This window comes from Cynocephalus volans, chromosome 12, assembly GCF_027409185.1.
Source record: "Cynocephalus volans isolate mCynVol1 chromosome 12, mCynVol1.pri, whole genome shotgun sequence".
Taxonomy (NCBI): domain Eukaryota; kingdom Metazoa; phylum Chordata; class Mammalia; order Dermoptera; family Cynocephalidae; genus Cynocephalus; species Cynocephalus volans.
This window is the reverse complement of record NC_084471.1, coordinates 77,268,805-77,292,097: the sequence shown is the minus strand read 5'-3', so window position 1 is coordinate 77,292,097 and position 23,293 is coordinate 77,268,805. Positions and strand designations below refer to the sequence as shown.

The following is a 23,293-nucleotide window of genomic DNA, read 5'->3' as shown; positions in this document are numbered from 1 at the left end:
CAACTACAAAATATTATGAGAAGAAATCTCCAAAAGTAACAGCTTTCATAATTAAGTTTCCTACTTAGCTTTCAGAACATACCACAGAAAGGGGTTCATCAGTGGAGTAAACCCACACTTTCATCAGTAAATAGGTGAGCCATCCTTGCCTTACCTCACTCTAAGTCCTTGGTCTGACTTTTTAAAATACAGAATTTAAACATCTGAGAATCAATAATTCTTTCACAAGTCTGCAGTGTAGAATCCTTCAAAGAAATAGTCAATGAACGCTAGCATAAGAACACTTTATGGAAAGTGATGTGGAGACTCAGAAAAAATTAAAACTTGAAAAAGCATCAAACATTGAAATTTTACATCTGCACCTAAAGAGATTGCTTCTGTTTGCGGCCACCACTGATTTTCATAAAGGTCTCTTCAAATACCTCCTGGAATACATTCTTTCCGTAAAGGAATCAAGCCTTAATTAATATCTCCTACAAGTGGTTTCTCATTTGCAGGAAGTCCTGGTGAACTTTGCTCACACGCAGTGTTCCCAATTATAATGCCACTTTCATGTAGGTCTCTCAGCTTGGCTTTCATCCAGGCCGTTAGGTGAAATTAGGCCCAGAAAATCGGATTATTGCATCCCAAGGGAAACGACTGATAAGCAGCAGATGATTGCTCATCTCCTTGCTACTTGCTGGGGTTGAGGTGTTGCTAGTTGCAAAGCCAATTTGTTAACAATTAGTACTCATTAGAATCATTTCCTGGTATCGATTCTAAACATTTGACAAAGCACTTTTAGGAAATTGGGTCCCCAAAAGTAGCTATACATAAGTGTTGAGCAATTAAAAATCTTCAAGATCCAATGTGATTCCTAACCAGAGTCATCAGTTTCCAAGTAATTATTTTTGCTTTGATACCCACCTGCTATCCTGTCCAGTTTAAAGATGTGCTGGACAAAGGACATACTTCTTAATTAGCAGAGGTTGTGAATAAGTCGGTATGGGAACAAAAGGAATTTCCTTTTATTATCTGCTTTAGCTGTTTGTAGTTTATCTTTAAGGGACAAAAACTGTCAGCTTGCAATACAATATATATATTTGCAAGAGTGTGAAATTAAATGCATTACTTCTGTTATCTAATCATCTAAGCTTAGGTTTTAAATCTGTGTTCACCTTCGTATATTGTGAACTCCAAATATAAGATCACAAATGGAGTCATTGTGAATTACATTAGAATTTAAATATTGCCAATGTCAGCTTTCTGAAATATTATATATGACTTTAATAAAATTAGCATAAATACTATATGCATCTGAAATTTTTTTGAGAAAAGGCATTGTATTTATCTAATTTTTAAATATGGATCTACATGCATTACAGTGCTTCAAATATATATGCACTAGATATGCGCTTATTATCTAATTAAAATATTTATTATCTGAACAAGTATCATCTACTAATGCCTGCTTAAATGTTCTTTATTTAGGCTAAGAGAATATGCCTTATTTCCTCTTTAGTAAGTAATGGTCTTTACATGTATGAACTATTCAGTTATTTTTGTAGGATCAGAATTAAAACTGAATGATACCCACTACCTTCTGTTCTTTTCCCAAATCACCCCCCAAATTTTCCTTTGCTTTTGTGTTTATTTCATAAATTTAAATAATTGCTACTCTTCATTTCCCCTAGATTTAATAATGCTGAAAACATTTCTTCTCATTATTGCCAAACATAGAAATGTAAACTAAGTATATTTTCTGTTTCTAAATCAGAAACATTATATCAGTGGAGAAATTAAGTGTATGTTCTTTTTTGAAATGCCCCATGCTCCACCCCTGTATCCTTAATAAACAGAGATGGTATTGACACAAGTGAATTTTGTTTAACCACACTACATTTGCTTCTTAATTAGTGAATATTCATCTGTCATCAGCAGCAGCTATGACACCCCTCCCTGCTAACATGTTCTGTCATAAATAATCAATGAGGCACTATTAATATTCATGAGCTGGAATCTGTGTAGTCATGTGCACTGATGCAGAGACAGGGGGAGTGTTGCCCTGAACTGACTGAAACTCTGTGTGTGTATCCGTGAGTGCAAGATACTTAGGGAAAGCGAAGAAGAGCATGCTGCTACACACCACCCTGGCTCATGCTTCCAGCTAACAGCGGTGTGTCTGTGTTTCTGGACTGAAGTGACTGATGAAAAACAGTAGTCAAGTCTGGAGGTTGATTCCCTTTCAGTTCACTTGCCTCTCAGTTCTGGGGAAATTAGAAGATCTGCTCTCTCTCTCTGCTTCTTAGAATGGGCTGCAATTTGTGCACTTTTCAGAAAAGAGAGGAACACTACAAACTGCTGTACGAAGTTTCCCAGGTGAGTGCAGGGTCTGGTACCAGGCACTGAACAGCCAGGCTTTGTGTTTGTCTGCAAGCTGGTAAATGCATTCTGCCTAGCTTTATTTTTTCTTTCAGTGCATTTCAGAATTGAGGGCAGTCTTGCTGGTTTGGGGCTTTTTATTTTGGTTTTGGGTGCCAGTTTTCAGCTTCCTTGCCACTCCCCCTGCAGATGACTTCCTGTGGGATTCTTTTTAACATTTGGTGTATCTACTGCCAGGATGTCAGTCACATAAGAGGAATAGCACTGAGGTCCACGTTTGTAATATTTTGAGATATTTCTTTCATTTTGGAATAGTGTTGACATTTGAAAATCAGTTGTATCATTGTCTGCATAAATATCGGGATCTAATAGGTCTGTGTTCTCAGTTATTCTGAATAGACAGGAAAAGTTTCTTGCCAAATCTTATTAGCCAGAGGAAATTATTTGATTAATTAGGAATTTTTGCTTTGGTTTAAGAGGAAGACCTGGTATTTTTGTATTTTATGAGAAAAAAATATATATAATATGTCTTGGATTAAAAAGGAGATAAAAGAATTTTCTTACCACTTGTTCTTGGATCCTTTTTATAATTGTTTTGTCTGTTCAGCACTAGAAATTAATTTCAAAAGCTTAGTACAATATCTATATGTGACTTAGGAAAAAGTGTGTAAATTCAGATGTCTTTGAGAGCGTTTCAGAATAAAAATAAGAGAACTATATCCTCTGCCTTTATAGTTTTAGTAGATTCTATTAATTCACCGTGTTATTTGCACAAGTTCCCTGGGGGTGTATGCTCAAGTCCAAATTTCTTGTAGGGCAAAATAAAGTTTATTTCTTCCTTCTTCCAGTTTGTCCCAGATGTGACACACTGCTACTTTTGTTTTTAGACAAAATTGCTGACGAAAGACAATGTTTGGGATTTTGGTGGTCACTGGCACAGCAGTAGCCAAGTGCCCACTGCCTACTGGTTCCCTCAGATTTCCCCCTGACATGATTCATTTCACAGTGGGCTAATTACAAAGTGGATTTGCTGCACATGAAACAGCCTCCTCAGTTGCAATGTTAATGCACATTTTCATGGTAATGTGATCAGAGGCTCATTAGCCAGTTTCCAAAATGATCCTCTGCATTAATTAAATATAAAAATGACTGCTTTATCACCATATAGAGGAAAAAGAAGATTAACATTGTTAATTTCATCGGGGGCAATACCTTTTGCTTGTCTTTTGCTACAAACTTGCAAGGACAGGCTAAAATAATGTTCATTTCCTAGAGACTCATGAAAACAGTCTCTAGGTGGAACACTTTCCTTTAGTTTGGTTGTTGGAGTTCTAGTTCTAGTGCTGTTTTTCTTTGGGTGGTGGAATAGCAGGGGAATGGATTCATCAGTCTTTTTTTTTTCCTTCTGTATTACTAAATTGATATAAAAGTATAATATGGAGGAGGAGGTAGTGTCATCTTCCTTCATTATGCTCAGGATAAGCTGTTTATATTCTACTAAGAAACCAACCAGGATTACTGCATTCAGAAAGGACCACTGTATTTGCTAAGAAGCAGGAGCCTTTGTTATGGATTTTTAAAATGCGTGTGTGTGAGTTTTGCCTTCAAGTGCTTCCTAAATCTTGAGAAATTAGATAAGCCGTACTCTTTATTGTCTCTACCTTTACTCCTCCATATATTTATTTTATTTCCCCTACTCCTGAGTTTCAGTACTTACGATCTTTAATAAAGGGGGTGAAAAATGAAGTATTAGCTTCCATTTAACTGGCTTTTATTAGGTAAGTTAAAACCCCAGCTTAAAGGTCTTGCACACATTTTCCAAGGAGAACCCTCCTATGGTTTGTCCCCAGCTTTGTGTTCTACTTTATTGAGTTAATGGAATAGATAAGATATCAAAGGACACCAGTGATAGGCTCATATAATTCACTGGAGCCCCGTGTGGTGCTGCAAACTAGTTGCTATTTTTGTTTGGAGAAAAGGCAGCTCAGAGCACACATGAAAGTGAACATGCTCTTAACCAGGTGTTCAGAAGGACACATAGCTGTCCCCATAAGAGAGGATACTATTTACAAAGGTGACTTGAGATTGGAAACCTGAGTATTTCTAGCTGGTATGTTAAAATGAATTAACTCACACAAATATAACACCTGATTGCCCAAATAATATTTATGTATATATAGCTTTGTAATTCTCAGACCACCCACATTTTTGTTTCTTTTTTGATTACTTTCTAAGAACTAAGGCAAATTAAAGTTTCCCAGGGGATGTGATAGTTCAAGATAAGCAATGAATATTAAATGCATAACCAACAGTAAAATGTTTATTTCTTTATAATAGAATCAGTATGATATTGAACTTTTTCACACTTTCTTTCTAGATTTAGTGACCTGATAATACAGGTCAAGTAGAATACACTTTCAGGTTTATAACTGCAGTAAACAAAAGCAAATGTGCTCACCGAGGAGTCTAGTGAAACAATCAGAATGATGTGCTTAGGTGTGAAAAGAGGTCACGTTTATATTTTGTTGATATTTTTGCTCCTACAGAGAAGGTAAGACTTTCAATTGGCAGAAGAGATGGCATGTCATCACCTCAAGAAAATTATTTTCAGCTTATTTTGGGGCCAATCAGGCTCCAGTATGAACACATGTGCAAGAATCTAAGGTTTGGGTAGATCTAGTAATCTTCACACCTGGCAGTTTTTATGCATCTTTTTGTGTTTATTAACTTTTATATGTGCCAGGGACACAACTGTTATCTGCAGTGATCTATTTTATTCAAATTAGATTATTTATCAACCTCTTAAGAATTAATAAGTAGGTAATTTGAACAATCCCCTCCTATTGACACCAACTGAATTGCCTGTTTCACATTATTCAGATTAAATAGCAACCTGGACCAAGAGAGCTACAATAATTTGTTAGACATTTCTGATCTAGTAGCATTTATTTTTGAGTGAGATTGTATGGTGAAACCTAAGTCTAATGACCTGTTAGCTTGATTTTTCACATATAAATCAAATGGAACTTTTTGATTGATTAAATGATAAAAATTAACAATGGGATATTCATTGATATTGAATAAGTGTTAAAATTTGGAGCAAATATTTTAAAGTTCATACTGTTCACATAAAACTGTTGATAGGATTTCATTTAAATCCTATAATGTGATATACAAGGTTCTGTTCTTATTCACTTGCCAAATTAGAGAAAAGAAATTAATTTGCCTTCAATCTCAGGAAAACCAGAAGTAGACTAGTGCTAGTTCTCCAGGCACTATCACTGCTGTGACTACTGTTCTCTTCTAAGTGGATACTGTTGCACAATATGGAATAGATTTATTAATCGGAATGGTTTGGCATAGCTAAGAGGTCTCCCCACGACCCACATCCTTGAATTGGTATCAAAGTGAAACAGACATACATTGAAAGTAACTACAACAACAATATTGGCAGCAGCTAACACTGAACACTTACTATATTCTAGGCACTGTGCTGAGTACTTTTCCCCTAAACTTTATTTTATTTAATCCTCACAAAAACCCAATAAGGAGTTACAGGATCCCATCACATAATTTTTAAATATGTTAAGGTTTTGTCTATTCTACAATGTTTCTTGACTCTTGTGTAATCTCCCTTGTCTAGGAACTATCCCAAATCCTTCAGAAATCTGTCTCATACTATGTAAACCCAACTCCTAATCTCTTAACCTCTTTCACGAAACATCATTTTTCCACATTCTTTAGTGTTAGTGAAAGTCTTACCCTCCTTGCCTTCAACAAAACTCAAAAACACTAAATGAAAAGGGACACTTCTGTCTTCTTCATCTACTTCATTCCTAATTATTTTGATTTTTGTAGACACCCCAGCATCAATTTCTGCCTTCCCACAATCACAACTCCTTTTATTGACTCTCTGATATCAATATCGTGGTAAGAGCATTCCCTCTTAGAATTATCATGGACTGGCCGGTTAGCTCAGTTGGTCAGAGTGCAGTGTTACAACACCAAATTCAAGGGTTCGGATCCCACTACTGGCCAGCCATCGTAAAAGTAAAATAAAAAATAAAATTACTGTTACCAAATCTAAATCTTTAAATGTGTGTGTGTGTGTGTGTGTGTGTGTGTGTGTGTGTGTGTGTGTGTGTGTGTGTGTGTGTGTGTGTGTGTGTGTGTGTCACTGTGCCAGCCCATCCTGATTACTGCTGCTGGAATAATTTTCTAAAAATTAATGGCTTTAATGGCTCCCAATTACTATAAAATGTAGTACAAATCTCTTATTCCAGTATTCAAGGCCTTTAGAGCTGATTCTAGGTTTCTTTGCAATTTTCCTCTCTCACTGTTTTCCCCTAATGCAATTTGTAATAATTTCTCCAATTCTTGTTCTTTTTTCTCTTTCTTGCTTTTCTCTTTGGGTTGGTCTCCCAATTCGGGCCCTTGTAGCTTAGTTCCTTTCCTTCAGCCTCTGTGGAACACTCTCTATGTCCACCTCCACCACCATTTTCTTTTTATTGCTAGTTAATCAAATTTCTTGGGCAGAGAGCTTTCTTTAATCATTGGTTTTAAAACTTCATCTCTCCTGCCTTGGGACTCTCATAGCATTTGATTGCGTGTTTTAGTGCTCCTTTTTCATGTTTGTCTGTCTGATTTTACAGTCAATTGTGTATGACTGAATTGTAAGCACCTGGAAGGCAGGTCAGGCGCCTGTTTGTCCTTTAATCCCCACTCTGCCAGCAGACAACATTAAGACCCACCATGATGCCTTGCCCATCCACAGGCTCTTTAGTACTAAACTGCCCATCCACTGCTTCTGGTGAAGGACCATGTCACTCTGCTTTCTCTCTACCCTGCACCTAATTGCTGATTAAACCAGGGGCAAGCACCTTGTGTACAAAGTTGAGGGTTCAATCAGATTTTTTCAGTTTCAGAAATTTATATTGGGAAACAAGACACTAGTAATGGGATTAGGATACAAAGGAATGTAGGGAGAAGGAGGGGCCTTTAAGTAGAATTGAGAACTTAAGGGTTTGTGGTCCACCCACCTATGAAGATCAGGTCTACAAAGGAAAGCAAAGACACTTGAGATATAAGGAAGCTTGGTCACAAGAAAGAGAAGCCAAAGCAGGTAGTGGATCCTCAGAGTGGCCTCATTTTCCCAGTTCCAATACGTCTCTATAATAAACCCCCATTTTATTTGCTTGAATGGAGTGTCTGTCCCTTACATTCAGAAGAACAAATGAAGACACATCATAATAATGTCTTGTTTTTGTCAACCACCCAGCAGGTGACTTAAACTCTACAACACATGTGGTTCAGTTTAATAAACTTTCAGTAAGTTTTCATTGCCTAATATGTGCCATGTCCTGAACTTTGCCATGTGACAGTCCTTGCTTTTGAGAAATGCACAGTCTGGTAGCAGAAGAGAGACACATAAGCAGAGAATTTTCATGCAGTGTGTTAAGTGAAGCATTAAATCAACAGAGATGTTGACAGACTGCTGTAGTAGTGCAGAGGTGCTCAACATGGTAGGGGTTTGAGCAGTGGGGGAGAAGAGAGAGGAAACCAAAAAGATGGTAGGGTAAAAGAGTCCATGAAGGTGGCAAACGGGTGGTAGGTGTGAATTGATTTGGACTAGGGCAACTATAAGCAATTAGTGTTACTGTCACTAATGCCGAAGGTGAGAGGCAGGCTCCCCGGATATGGCCTGAGAGCAGACAAGACCAGACCCTGGGAGATCTTCCATGCTCTGATTTTTTCTTTGTTTATTTATTTGTTTTGTTTTTGTTCTTTTAAAAAAGAGAGATAGCACTCTGATAAGAGCTAAGAGTAGGGATTTGGTTGTGCTGTGTGTTTGGGGCAATTGAGCTTGAGTTGGGGATGTACTAGAGCAAGACTACAAGAAGGGAAGTCAACTGGGAGGCTGTGGCCAAGTGTAAGTTAATGGTAGAAAGAATGTAAGGGGAGCACAAAACTGAGACCCATGAGGAGGTCCATGCAATAGGTTTCTGGCTTGTGAGACTGCATAGAAATAGTGAAATTTATAGAGAGAAGAAATAAGAGAAGGGAAGGGAGCTCTGGAAAGGAAGAGAACACTGCTGATTTCATTTCCAGAGGACAGTAGAATAGTGAATGTTCAAAACAAAAACATGGCATCTATGTGTCTGTTGGCTGAGACCAGCCAGGCAGACATAAAAAGTGAGGAAAAGAACCATAAAGTGAGGAGAGTTGTGAGCCAAGCATACGATATTGAGAAACAGGCAACGCAGAAGAGAGAAAAGGAGAAAACCTGAAATTGATATAGAGTAGGAAGAATGAGCAGAAAGTTGTGGGAGATGCCAAGAGGAGAGAGATTTAGAACAGGAGTGGCCACCGTGGTCAAATGCCTTAAGTGTATAGTAAGTTAAGAACCACAGCGCCTGTGGATTTGAGAATATGTGGTGTGCTACCCAGCTCCCTCTTTAGGAAAGACGTGCTGCCCCAGCTACTGTGAATGTTGCCAGCAAAGGTTTCGACACAAGGGAGGCACACTACTGAGAGCTTACCTGGTACATATGCTGAGATACGTGACTTCTCCACCCACCTGAACTTGTTGGTTAAGTAAGATAATCGGATTAGAAAATTCTTTAATTTCAATTTTTGTTAAAAATGTTTCTAAACTACATGATTTGATTTATATAATTTCTTAACATATGCACGTTTTTCCTTCATTTTCAATCATGTCAGATAGCAGCAAATAAACTGCTTATCTTTAGCAAACAGTGATTTCTTTGCTTTATAAGAGTTAAGTAATTTACTATGAAGATTAATTGATAGTGAAAAAATCCTTCCACAACAGTCAATCACTGTCTAGTACATTCATTTTATATCAGTAGATTTTCATATATTGAATTTTCACAAGTCATTTAATAGGTACTCAATCTTATTAAATGATTAAGAAAGGCACCCAAGAATTAAATCACTAGGTACTCAAGAAGAGGCCCCGGGTTGTGGTTCTATGAAGGATCCATACTCTTGAAACGTTTCTGATTCATGGGGGAAAAGAGGTGCCCAGAACAGGGTCAGCGTCAATCATTCAGTCTTTTGCAGACACTGTTTTCTCCCATTCTCCAACCTGGGGCATGCAACTTAAAAATTTTAGTTATTATTCTTAAGAAATGTCTTCTTGTGACTCATGTGAATTCAGGTACCACCGGGTGGTAATTTTGTCTTCAGGTTTAGAATTCTGGATAATTCAAGTACAGCTGTGTTTTTCATATCTAAATGCAACATTTCCAAAATCATCAAAATAACCGGTCCCATCTCCATCTCCCTCCCAGCTGTATTCATTTCTTCTTTCTAATGCTATCACATTCAATGTGGAATGCCAGCTTTAAAAGGGTTATTATGGAGAGTTCATTGTTTCCTTTAACAAAAAGCTTAAAAGGTAGCAGACCCATGTTCTCCTGTATCTCAACATATAACATCTAATTGCTAATTTGTGCCATTTTGTAATAAGCTGTAAATCTTTGCTTTATGGTTGTTTGGGTCCTGTGAAGCTTTGTTTTTTTCTCCTCCCTTCTGCTTTATGTAGCTTAATAGAAATACTATAGGAAAACATTTTTGGAAACTTGCTCTTATCTCAGTAGAAATAGATTTTTTTTCTGAACTAACCTTTCACTCCCAAGCCTCTTAAGTGTCTGTTTCAGGTACCTTTATTTAAAAAGAAAAAAGACTTTCAAGAGTATGTGAACAAAGAATTTCTAAAATACTTAGTATGGTTTAAAAAATAAGAAATCCACAGGTGAAAGACCACAACTGTAATCAGTGATAGTTAATGTTTTCCTATAATTGAGTCATGGTACAATTCAGATGTTAATATTTTTTAAAGTAAAGGAAAGTTTGGGAAAGAGCATGTCTCATTGAATAACCATGAATAATTACTCTGCACTTGCTCTGTGCTCAGTACTCTGCTAGACAGTAACACAGGATGCAAAGGAAGCATAAGCTAACAAGCCAGTCTTCAAGAAGTGTACCACAAAGCAATTAGAAGACCAGTGTGGCAAGGTATGGTGCTACTGCAGTGGACACTGCAGGGAAGAGATAGTTCTACATGGGCAAGGATAACCTAAGGGCCGTTGTGGAACAGCTTGACAGTGGTTATTGTTTGGAAGGGCCTAGGTTAGAAGCCAAGGTTCATTTTTTAATTCAGCATAATTATTCCATACGCATTCAGTCTAAGGTAATGTGTTTGGTGTCCATGATGTATTATAAAAGCAAAGTCATAGAAAGATGACTTTTAAGACATTTTTGGAGAAATACAGGAATAACATTCTGACTAAAGCAGGATATAGGATGACTATAATAGTTGAGGTTCTTGATCTCTATGCAAAAATGAAGGGACTTAGTGCTGTCATCACCTCAGGGCATTATACACCCTGAGGATCAATCAAGTAGAGTCTTAAAGCAATTTAAATCATAGAATATGTGTAAATATTGTTTGCTTGGCACTTTATTTAAAAGAGCACAGCCATGCTAAGTTAACCTGCAGTACAGATTTTATCATTCCCTCCATATTTCCTTAGCGACTCATATTTATAATGTTTGAAGTTGATTTTTCCTAGGCACTGTGGACCTCAGTGTTAAAACATGGAAAATAGTGAAAATGTTTTACCAAGTTGGCACATGGGGTATTACTGTCTTTGATGCGTTCATACTAAACACCAAGCATAGTGTGGTGAGAGGGTCTTGCATAGTAGGAAAAACAGAGGCTTTCAAATAAAGCAATAACACCACTTATTTCCTATCTGACTGTGTGTTAATTAACTTCACTGAGCCTTTGTTTAATTGATTAATATCAACCTTGAAGTGTTTTGTTGAGGGAGGATTGAATGAGATAATAACATATTACTGAGATAATAACATAAGGACACAACATATTACAGGCATACCATCAATGGAAACTTTTGTAGATATGATTTCATTTCAGTCCAACAATGACCCTGTATGTAATACTGTCCCCATTTTACAGATAAGAAAACTGAGACCCACGGCAATCAAGTGACATTCATATTGTCAGCAAACTGAAGACCTGGAATTCAAACCAGAATCTGCCTAATACTAAAGTCCATTTCATTTTATTGTAAATATCAACCCCATTCCTTATGAGTTTTCCATATTTATCCACTGAACTGATTCTTAAATACTGAGACCCTAGCACTTAATAGGCACTCAATAAATATCTGATAAAATAAGAATGGAGGAAGAAGAAATGGAAGGGAGGGAGAAAGGCAGTAAAGAAGGAAGGGAAAAAATAAAAGACGCTGTCCAAATTTCTCCTTGAAAGGGTCTATGGAAGATGCCCTTTTTGGCATAAGGAAGAGAAAGAAAAGTCCTCTTCGCTACCTCATTCCTCATCATTTTCATAGCTTAAATAAAATTATCTTACCTGTGAAAGCCCAACAATATGAGAAAGCAACTTGTCACTCCCAACTTCTGAGAGCTTGAAAGCCTTTTACACTTTCCCATAAACACATGCTTGGCATGGAAGACTCTTCTCAATCTGTTATCTCTTTCCTCATTTTCTCGTAACAGCCCAAATTTTTGCCAAACTGAACTACAATTTCCTGTTTGAAAACAATGTGATTTTTCCCATCTCTTTGCCTTTCAACACATAGTCCCCTTTGCCTAGAGTGCCCTTCTTATCCCCACACTCATAAAAACTCTAATTCTATGTGACTCAGTTCAAGGTTTGCCATCTGTGAAGTCTTCTCTGAACACAAGACCGATTAATTCACTCTTCTCATGCTCTTTTTCAGTGATGCTTCACAATTGGAAATATAGTCAGATATATATATAGAAACAGTCAGATATATAGATAAATATAGTTCTGCTGCCCTCTTGGGCTCTACCTTCTCACACAGTTTCTGACCCAAAGTAGGTATTTAATACAGATTGAGTTAAGGAATAAGAGTGGGGACACAGTGACAACTGCATTCACCAAAGAAATTTTATTTTATTATTGTTTCCAGTATTCACTGAGCTCTTTTTTGAAAAAAAAAAAAAAATTAAGGAAACTACATGTTCTGTGTTTTCTTGATTGAAGATGCCATCTATTTTAAGACACATCTAATTTGTAAAGTTTATCATCATATTTAAGAACGGTCCAGGGAGAACGGGTTGACAAGCATTTTTAATATGTATATTTTAATATGCATATGGATTGCAAGCTACATCCCAATTTCAGAAACAATAAGATATTGGGGAGAACTTGCATCTTAGAATTGAGTGAAAATGGTGGTTGCTTTTCTCGAAACAAAAAACCCACTACTGACCCTTCTTTTGCCCCTACTGTGGTACTCTTCCCTGCCCTTTAACCCAGACTGATGATTTTATTACTCAGACTTATGTGGACCCAGCATATCAAGACCTTATCTCAAGATCTCCAGTCATGATGAAAAATGATAGAATTTTCATTACTCAGCTGTCAAACCGGCCAACACACCTAGCCATTCTCTCTTTCTAGAACTTCCCCATCATTCTTCAGCTGACTAAGTTGTGGTACTCCTCAAAGCTTCGGTCAGGCACCTCCTTTTCCAGGAATCCTCCTGGAGTCCCTGGATTTGAGGAGTCCTTCTCTTTTCTCTTTTCAAGGTACCCAATGCTTATCTCTCTTATAACATGTACCAAATACTGTCATTTCTCTGTTTACTTGCTTATGACTTTCACTGGTCTTTTAATGTCTGCAGGACAAAAACTCCATCTTTCATCTCTATACCCCCAGATCCTAACCCAGTACCCATACAGATGTTTCTTGAATAAAGGATAAGTGACTAAACACTAAATGAATTCTGTCTGCAGAGCAATATGATGAAGATGACACAAAAGTGTAATAAGATGGGATCTCTGCCCTCAAGGTGTTTACTGTCTAGCAGGCTTCAGTGCTAGATGTGTACACAAATCACTGCAGTGCAAGGTGCAGTATTGCTTCTGTGAGAGAGAGAGAAGGTGTCATGAGATGCCATACTGATGATGATTTTCTGTAATATAGATGAAAATTAAAATAAGGTATATAAGATAGGACCTGGGACATATTTATAAATAAATATATATATATATATATGTGGTATAAAGCAAGAGTGCTCTGTGTGTGATTACATGAATGATTATTGATTTAGCAATTGTCATATTTCTTCTTTTCCTGCCTTCTATGCTGTAAAATTTAATAAGCTATTTTGTGTAATAATAGTTTAATACCTACTTTTTATTTCTTATGATTTATATCCATCATTGAAATAGTAAAGTATGGCTAAATTGTTAGGCTATTTATTTTATATATGCTCCTCTGTACTATAAAAAGCATTGAACATGATGATTGTAAAATATACTGGAAATTGCCTAAATTTTCTCTGATGATGATGCCTTTGGGTTTTATAATTATTCTAGCACTAAAATGAGAATTTCTCCAAGTGAAAATATCCCAATTAAGGTCATATAAAACTAAGAGTGGCCTAAGAAAACTATAAAAATCATTTTTTAACGTTAAGCTCTAAATGGAACCTAATCCAATTAAATAATATACTAACAATCTATTTTCCCAATAACTCAAAACCATATTTCTTTTACTTATAGTATTATAAGTAAATTGCTTTAACGGCTAGTATATTCTTTGAACCATGAAGAATATAATGAGCGTAAAGATAAACTCCCTTCATATACCCAATATCAGTAAAGTTTTTTAGAAAAACTCAAATTCAGTGGCTCAGAGATAACTTTAGACAGAAAATTCAGAGAGGGCAGAAGTTAAGTTTTTGCATTTAAAAAAGTGCTTTTTTAACCAGGATTAATTTTCTATTCTGTGAAAATTAGCTCTAAACTGTGACCAAAATGCCAAAGATATATGCCATGTCAGACTGAAATTTTATCTAGATCCTGGGGAAGTCTGAAGAGGGAGGGAAGTAGGAATGAAGGATGTTCTTATTGTCTTACTTGTGCTAGGCATTTTAAAAACTATGTTTAAAGGTGGTTTCTGTACGTGAGGGTAAATTTACTCAACCTTCAAGAATTTGTAAAAATTTAAGTAAAATTTTTTAAAGTTGTTTGGCATTGCACCATATTATATTTAATGTTGTTAGTAGAATTTGAGAGAAAGTTAAATCATGAGGATATTCCATTTCATTGGATGTGAAAGTCTTCGAAAATAGCTCCTTCTGATTTGGCATAGACTAGATTGGCTTAATTTAGTCTTCTCCATTTCTACCTTCTGTAATAGAATGTCACTATAAATACCAGTATCATAAGCAAATGTATGAATATTACAGACTCACATGTAAGATGTTCATTTGCATAGTAGGTTATTAACAGATATCTCTAAGTGCAGTCTGTGACTGTCCATTCTTTTTCAGGTTTATGCAGTCTATTTGGATGCAAACAATCCTAAATAGCTGTTGACATTGGGTTAAATATGAATTTATAAAGAAGTTGCCTTATGAATCTCTCATATTGTCATTCAGTCTCTTGAAAATAAAGTAGGTCCTAGATTTCAGGAGGGTGAAATTATGGTTTTTGTAACTGATTAAAAACAACAGTGATGAAAGCATTTAAAGTAAATAGTATACATAAATAGCCTTCCCTGCACTTTCTATCTAAGATCATCACATTCATGCAATGATCTTCCTAACGGATTACCATTTTCTGGCTGAGTAATTGACACTTTGTCTGTGACTGATGAACATGACCACTATGCCTCCCGCTGGTGTCTTTGAGCCACCCAGTGGCAATATGATCAGTGTGCTAACGACCGCTCCCCAGGGCTTTCCTCTTCTTCCTCCCACCACACATCAGGTTCTCATCTTCCACAACAACCAGAAATAATTGTAAAACAGGCCCCTTACTTTGAAGTTTGCTTTGACAGCTTTGAAGTATTCACAGCTTTCTGGCCAGAATTCCCTGTGTTTTCATAGATCACAGAAAATTGTGAGAGCGGGAAAAACACCTATTAATTGGACATGTAGAATCTTTTGTTGATATGTTTCAGTAGATTTAGTTTCATTTTTTAATATCGTGTAATACATTATTGCTTTTAGGAGGTGCATAAAAGACAAAGAAGTGGCTAACAGAACCTTAGGGAACTATCTATTTACATATTATTAATAATATCATAGTAATCATAGGTGGGAACTGATGGGTAGTTATATGATGCCTGGTTACCTTGAATCCCACATAAAGGAAACCATCATGCCTAACAAATGGTACCCTAGCCCCTGAGTGTATTGATATACTTTAACTAGTTACGATTACATAGGGATATGGAGACCCACTAAAATCAAACTCCTTACTTAAACTGTTAAATGTAATATGTTTAATTTTTAAAAAGCTAAATAAAATGTAATATGTTTAATTCTTAAAAAGCTAAATAAAAGCATCTTTTTGTCTGCATATGTCTGAACAACATAATAGTATGTTACTTACTAATTGTCAAGCCAAATGTCCGTATTTATTTCATTTAGCCCAGCATTTAAATTATCTTAATTTGCTGCAAAGAAAAAGTATTGTGTCTCTGCCATAAAAAAGAATGAAATACTCCCATTTGTAACAATGTGGATGAACATGGAGAAACTTACGTTGAGTGAAATAAGCAAAGCACAGAGGGATAAATACCGCATGTGTTCACTCATATGTGGGAGCTAAGAGAGAAAGAAGGACAGAAAGAAAGACCACAGTGGTGCATTGGTCTTACAGAGCGTGGGAACATTCCTAGGGATACAAAGTGGAAAGGGGGGTAAGGGGAGGGGGAGGGAGGTTGGGGGATAATTGGGTGGGGGACACGGGGTACAAAAGTAATATCTGGTAATGGGTATGCTGCCAGTATGAATCTGGCCCTCACATCATGGGCACGAGGGGTGACAATTAGCTTTGTATCTTATAAATATTCGTAATAAAAAAAATAAAGAAAAGCATCGGTCTTCGGTTAAGTGGCCCCAGAAACAGGCCCTGAGACCTAGGTTTGCATGTGAGAAGCATGGAGAGTTGTCTCAGGAATAACACTTGGGAGGCAATGAAGGCAAAGCACTGGACAGAGGAAAACATGAACTGTGATGCAGTCTCAGCAGGGACCTCAGGCGATGGCAGAGAGTGTTCTGAAGCTGGGCGGGCCCTGCAGAGCTGGCCCCAGCCAGGCAGAGCAGCCCCACCTTTGCACTCTACACTGTCTAACCTGTGGATGGGGTTGCCCTGGGGAGTGGGCATAGCTTTGAACAAAGCAACTCCCTTTGGCTGAGCTCAGACAAAGCTGTGAGGCTGCAGCAGCCAATGTCCCCACCCCTTGGGGGAGTAAGCAGGGGTCTCAGTACTCAGCATCCACTGTGTGCACAATTCATCTCGGAATATATGGACGTAATTTCTAGGCCATAAAAAAGTTTTCCCTCCAAAGGAATTTTAATCACTTATGAGACAAGGTCAAGTTCCTTAAGGTTAGACTGTTTTGCTCCTCTTTATCCACTTTGTTGCTAGTTTAAATCATTTTCTGGAATTAAGAGTGTCACTGAAGCACAGTTTGAGAATGTGACTTTGAAAGTCTGACCTGCAGAAATGTGATAAATTGTGTCTGGAGATTGATTTTGCTGAGTGCTAATACCAAATCATGTAGCGACATATTTTCACTTACTAAATATCACCCAGGCCATATTGTGGAACTCTGTGCTGCCACGGTCACCTCATCAGAATGTTTTCTGTCTCATGACTAGTGGCTTCAAATGTACTCATCCATCTTCGTGTCCCATTACATTTTGTGTGACTGATGTTCTGTACCCATTAAAATTGATGGGAAATAACAAAGAGAAGAAAAATGTGCCCTTCAATTGATTATTTCTCTGAAAGAACAAATGAGCATACTCTAGGACCAAGAAGAGATTTAGAGTGGTGGGTTTTCTACCATTTATTAAGTGCTTTAATTAGCTAGGTTTTCTAAATATTGTCTCCTGTTTATAAGGACACATTATTCAGCAAGCTTTAAAATTCAATCTTCTGAAATGTTTGATCTTTACAAGATGAATTTAGGAGCAGTAAAGTTGTTTATAGTCAGGAGTTATTTTGGTGAATTCTCAGTACTAGAACCAATTAGATCAGATGCCTTCCACGTGAGCTTCTGATGAGCTATCATAATGGCTCATTTTATGTTCTGTGGTAGCCAATAATTAAATTGACTAGTATTATAAACAGAAGCCAAAACCATAGTGATTTTGGAAGGCCCAATCTTCCTCAGTTTTTCTTGGATCTATTGAGTGTTATCTTTGTGTTCAACAAATTGCAGACCAGCAAGATATTTCTGCAATACTCACAAAACATTTGCTTAATTACGTTATTTAATGTGTTAGGGGAAAAACAAAACCTACCACTGGCAGCTACCCGGCTTTGGCCTCTACATTTTATTTCTCCTGGGGTTCTTGTGTTCGAGTTAGAAGAAACAGTGTGGACTTATTTCTTAGGAGACATGAGAGTCACATTTTGAAAAAAAAATTTTTTTTTTCCTTTTTACAAATTTCAAAATGAAATAAACTTGGCCAAATAATGCAATATAAACTATTTTGGAGTGAATTCTCTTAAAGGAGTTTGGCGGCCCAGGGATCTATGGAGGAATTTGAGTGCTATGAATAATGTGGTCCTCTTGAGGGACACAGGAAAGTAAAAAACATTCTTCCATATTGACCTTAGTCACAAGAATGGCAGGAGCTATTCTGAGACTTTGACCACAGGAATATATCTGTGAACAGCTGTCAAATTGGCTGTGGCCTCACTGGTTCACATTTTCAGCAACATTACTGATCGTGTGCTATACAAACACTTGGACCAACTGTGGGGCAATTGGAGCTAATCAGACCGTAGTCGGGTCCTTTCATTTTTATAAAAAATGTTCTCAACCAGCACTATCCAATGAAACGTTCTCTGATAATGGAAACATTCCATATCTGGACTCAAGCACACTAGCCACTAGCCACATGTGGCTACTGAGAAGTTGAAATGTGGCTAATGTAACTGAGAAATTGAATGTCTGATTTTATTAATTTTAGCTGATTTCACTTTTGACAGCCACATGTGGCTAGCAGCTATTGAACTGGACAGTGCAGGTTCTAGAAATTCTTAAGGAATCATATTCAGTGCTATAGAAATGATGTCTTAAAACCTTAAAATCTACAGTTCAATTCTTATTCTATCCTAGCATTTTTAAATCTCTCTGTGGATTGGTTTTTTTTTTTTTTTGGAGGTAGTGGATTTTGTTTAAATATATAATGCTTCTTTAAGAATTAAAATAAAGTATAAATTCAGAAAGCAAGCATAAGAAAATACCAATTGAATGGAATAGCCTACGAAGAGAAGGCTTAGAAACTAGAACACAAAAAGAACTCCCTTAGGTGACAGTGTTCAGTAAATAATCTTGGCTCTAAAATATCACAGAAAAGACAGTCTTATCATTTTACAACTTACAGGTCATGAAAACCTGAAATGTGGGTCATTGTACTCTAGCAATGAGAATAAAGAATGAATTCATTTAATCCAAATGCAAAAGGGCTGCATTTCCAGACCTCAAAAAATTATCATCGACTAGAACATTCTGAGAAAATCGGTTCCCCTTTTGACCATAGCAGCAAAAATAAGTAAAAGAATAGAATAACAATATTAATAACAGTGTAATTGGGGCAGCGGTTTGTACTAGACCACCATTCAAACTCATACCCAATCTTAGGATTCTGTCCCATCAATCATATATATTTATCTGAGAAATCCTTATGAAATGCTATTTCTTCAAAGCCCTTAGTCCATTTTGGCTCTAATAATACTTTCTATTATATCAGTATTATTTCATATATATTCAATATTTACCCCAAGATGTGTGCAATTCAGACTCACCATTCAAAACACTATTAAACCCATTTCTCTCTTCCCTTTGTTAGTTGACTGTTATTTCCAGGATAACTCAAAAATTTATAAAGGAATTAATGATTATTTGTTGCTTTAGAGATTGCAAATCATTTTTAAGGCCCTACCTCATGTTTAAGTTTCCCAGAAATTCAATGATCTAAGTAGGGTGGGGAAAATGTTTCCCCATTTTGTACAGAAGAAAACCAGCTGAGGTTAAAGAGTTGAGAGAATAATACCCCAAGATTACAGAGCCAGTAATCTCTGGTGTGTTCCATATTAATAAAATAAATGCTTCTATAAAAAAAAAATAATATCCCCAGTATCTAGAATACTGTCTGGCATATATAATAAGTGTTAAGAAATAAATGTTGATTGAATGAATGAGTAAATGAATGAATTCATTCATATTGTGAGGGCCTTTTGAATATCATGATTTCTGTTTGAACTGGATTAACTAGACAGTGAGCTGTCACTGGGTCATGAGAACACTCTCAATGTTGTGGTCCTGGAAGTGTGCAGGTAAATTTGAGGGAACAGTTAGGAAGTTAATGGAGAACTGAGGAGATTCTGCAATAGAGTGTGACAGTGGGACCCAAGATAAACAGGGAAGACGTAGAAAAATTTTAAAGTTAAGAATTATTACTGCTTGACACTGATGGAATGAAAGGGCCAAAGGAGAAGGCGGAATCAAACAACACACTGAGGTTTCCAGCCAGGGTGTGTGGGCAAAGGATAGTGCCCACACCAGAAATAGATGCGCCTACAGGGGCCGCTTCCCTTGAATACAGCTGAGCCTTTATCTGTGGAAACGCTTTGGCATCTGATTATACGGCATATTGTCTCACATTCTTTATTGGATCCATGTCTAATTATTCACATGTGAAAATGTTGTTTTCCTCTACCTTTTAATTCTTTATTGTTCCCATGGCACCAAGCCCTCTGCTAGGCAAAAGGTAGACCCTCCAAGAAGTGTCGAAATTGATTAATTTGAATGTGATATAAACACTGTGCTATTGAGTTATGCTGCCTCCTCTATGCAAGTTTAACTTAGGCACAAGTTGTTCAGCCAAAAATACTATTTTTCAGAAAAATAGCTGATCTCAAAGGTACTGGCTGCATTTTGCCCAAACACATTTTGCTACTGGATGCAACTTAAAGTGGGATAGAAGTGCCATGAACAATACAAACTAAACTTCTCCACAGAGGAAAAGTTGCCTAAATTTTAGACTTTTTTTTTCAAAATGTCTAGTGAATATTAAAATAAACATTTGAATTTCCTCAAGCTTTGTAGCAAAGAAACTGTCTAGCCATGAAGCAATGAATAATCTCTTTCTCCTCCCCCCCCTTTTTTTTAGCTATGGTAGAATAAAATGACTGGATTATTGTACCCATTTGAGTCATGTGGTTATAACTATGATTTTTAGGAAACTAAGACCTTTTTCACCAATACTTATTTTCATTGTACCCATGTCAGAAACATGACATTTGTTTTAAATTAAATCAAAGTAGTTTAATTTGCAAGTTTAAAATGTAGATAAATGAAAAGCATTAGTGACTTTTTGGTAATAGAGTAGTAAATTAACCCAGTGGTTGATAGTGACCATCCAGTTAAATTCAACACAGATTCACTGAGCGCATTCTAAGTGTGAGGCATTGTGCTAGCACAGTGGGGGCTCCAGAGGTGAATAAGACAGGACCTTGACCCTCCAGGGGCTTAACGTCCTCAGGGTAAGTAATTATATAGTGAGATGAAATGCAACTGATGAAAAGAAAGTAGGAATTGGACTAAGGGAACCACACACACACATACACAAAAACCCTCATAAAGAACACAGAGGTCAAGCTGGTCCTTGAACACAGAGTGACAGAGATGGGGGGTGTGGCATTCTGAAAATCCAGGAAATCTAGAGGGTATTAGTCTGGTGTAGGTGGAACATGGGGGACTTTGGGAAAATCAGGAGGAGTAAGTGACCAAAAAGTAGGTCAGGAGCAGATCATGGGAGATTTTGAGTTCAAAGCTGAGGAGAGTGAGTTTGCTTTTACATGTGGTTAGAAACCTTCAAGTGCTTTTTGAAAGAGGGGTGGCAAGATCAGATCTATGCTTGGCTACAATGAGGGAAAGTAACTATTAGCAAGGTAAGGCAGGGAATTTTCCCACTAGTTTTTAGGAGTAGAATCATGTTTTCTTTTCTTCAAATGAAATAAAGAGCTTCAATGTATAAAAGAGAGTTACCTGGCTGAATCCTGGCATTGAGGAGGGTGGACTGAGCATCGTGTGCCCTAAGATCCTAAGATCCCTAAGATCCATCGTGGCCCTGAGGCTTCTTCAGGTGGGACTGGAAAGGGAGATAACAGAGATTAGAGGTTAATTAAAAAAAAAAAAAAAACAAAAACCCCCCCCCAAAAAAACAGTGTCTGCCTGGGCAAGAGAAATGAGAACAGGGGCGGGGAGCTGGCTTGGAAGGGTGGCTGTGAGGGGAGCCCAGCATCATGATCTGGCGACTGATTTCAATGGAGGAGGTCAGGGAAAGAGAAGGGTCAAAGAAGTTTAGATGTTTCCGATTGGAGCAATTGGGAAAAGGACTATGGCACGAGATGAGATAGGAAACACAGGAGGCAGAAGAACAGGTGTTTAGGAATAGATGAGGAGTTAGGTTTGGGACCTGAGTTCAAAGAGTTTGTAGAATAGTAGAGTAGTAGGTGCCAAAAGTTCAGACAAATACTGGTAGCTTTATTCGGTGGCTTGAATAAATAAATAAATCATGTGCTAACTATATGGCTGAAATCACGTTGGCACATTCCAGGCTTAAGGGAAGGCAAATTGTTTGTATCTGTTACTTTTTTTTCTTTAGTATTTCCTGGAGCTTCCTTAATCTGACCTTTTACACCAACATTTCAAAACAACTTGAGGTGAGTACGGAGACCTGGCATATGATCCAGGCTGATGTAACAAATTTTAAAATGTGTTTTCACATGCAAGTTAAAAATGTGCAGCTTAGAGAGTAGTTGAAACTCCATATGCCTCTTTTGGCCAACACAGTAATGCAGCTTGCAGAAATATAAATGAACATTCAGAAATTGGAAGCATGCCTTTGTCTAAAATCTGGACCGTATTTAAGCTTTCTTACAGACTGCAACCTTTAAATTAGCCGTTACCAGACTTAGCTATAGAAGCATTTGCTGGTGCTTGATTCCCCATCCTGTCTGTAGCCGAATCAGATTCCATGGCTAAATAGATAGAAGGTTGTTAATAGCCTTTATGAACAGACTTATGCACCCTAAGATTCTGTTATTTCAGGAAGCTGTTATGAACAACAAAGCTCGAAATTGTGAATGCTTATGAGACACTATAAATCATTTCGCCTTGCAATAAACATCAATTAAATGTGCTTCACATACCACAATGCATGAAACATTGATTTTGTAAACAGCACAGCCCTGCATCACCTACGTTCAGGGATACAGAAAAAAAATGCCCATTAAATTGACATTGGTTTAAGAAAAATGAAAACTTCTGGAACAATTGCAGTTTTGCTATTTTGACTGAAGGGGAAAAAAATGACCTTTGTTCGAGGAGATGTGACTTGAACAATGCTATTCTGCAGGAAATTGAGAAATTGCCGATGTTCCCCACCTGACAGATAGTGTGTGCGAGATCTTAGTTCTGCTTCATTAGGCTCTCATGAATGAGTGGTAAAATTTCCCTATTTATACATTTTCCGTCAGGAGATCATAAACACAGGCTGCCTGGCACAGGTTTTTACTGTTCCCTTTTTATTTATATATTGGTTGCAGATTTGACAAGCGTTTATTCATAGATTGAATGAATATCCTACTTTTCAAATATTTAAATAGGTACAGTACTAGGAATAGGTAAAAATGATACATTTGCTACTTTTTATAATATTGCACATTAAACACACCATCTTTAAAGTGTGTATTTTTTTCCACAGAATGAAAATAAACATGTTTTACTGATTTCAAATTTTCTAGTGTATAATTTTTAACATGCTGGAAATAAAGCTTAATAAGAAAAGAAGAA

General features: G+C 37.0%; 1 protein-coding gene across 2 annotated transcripts in view; it reads left to right on the top strand.

Annotated features, from left to right (window-relative positions):
• PDZRN4 (PDZ domain containing ring finger 4) overlaps positions 1-23,293 on the top strand; it is a 335,879-nt gene that overhangs the window by 209,822 nt on the left and 102,764 nt on the right. Inside the window, exon 1 of one of the 2 annotated variants that reach the window (XM_063075881.1) lies at positions 2,290-2,358. The exons of the other annotated variant lie outside the window; for it this stretch is intronic. Coding sequence (XP_062931951.1) covers positions 2,290-2,358 — 69 coding nt within the window. Of the gene's footprint in view, positions 1-2,289; positions 2,359-23,293 lie in introns of those variants that run through there. 2 annotated transcript variants of the gene reach the window in all.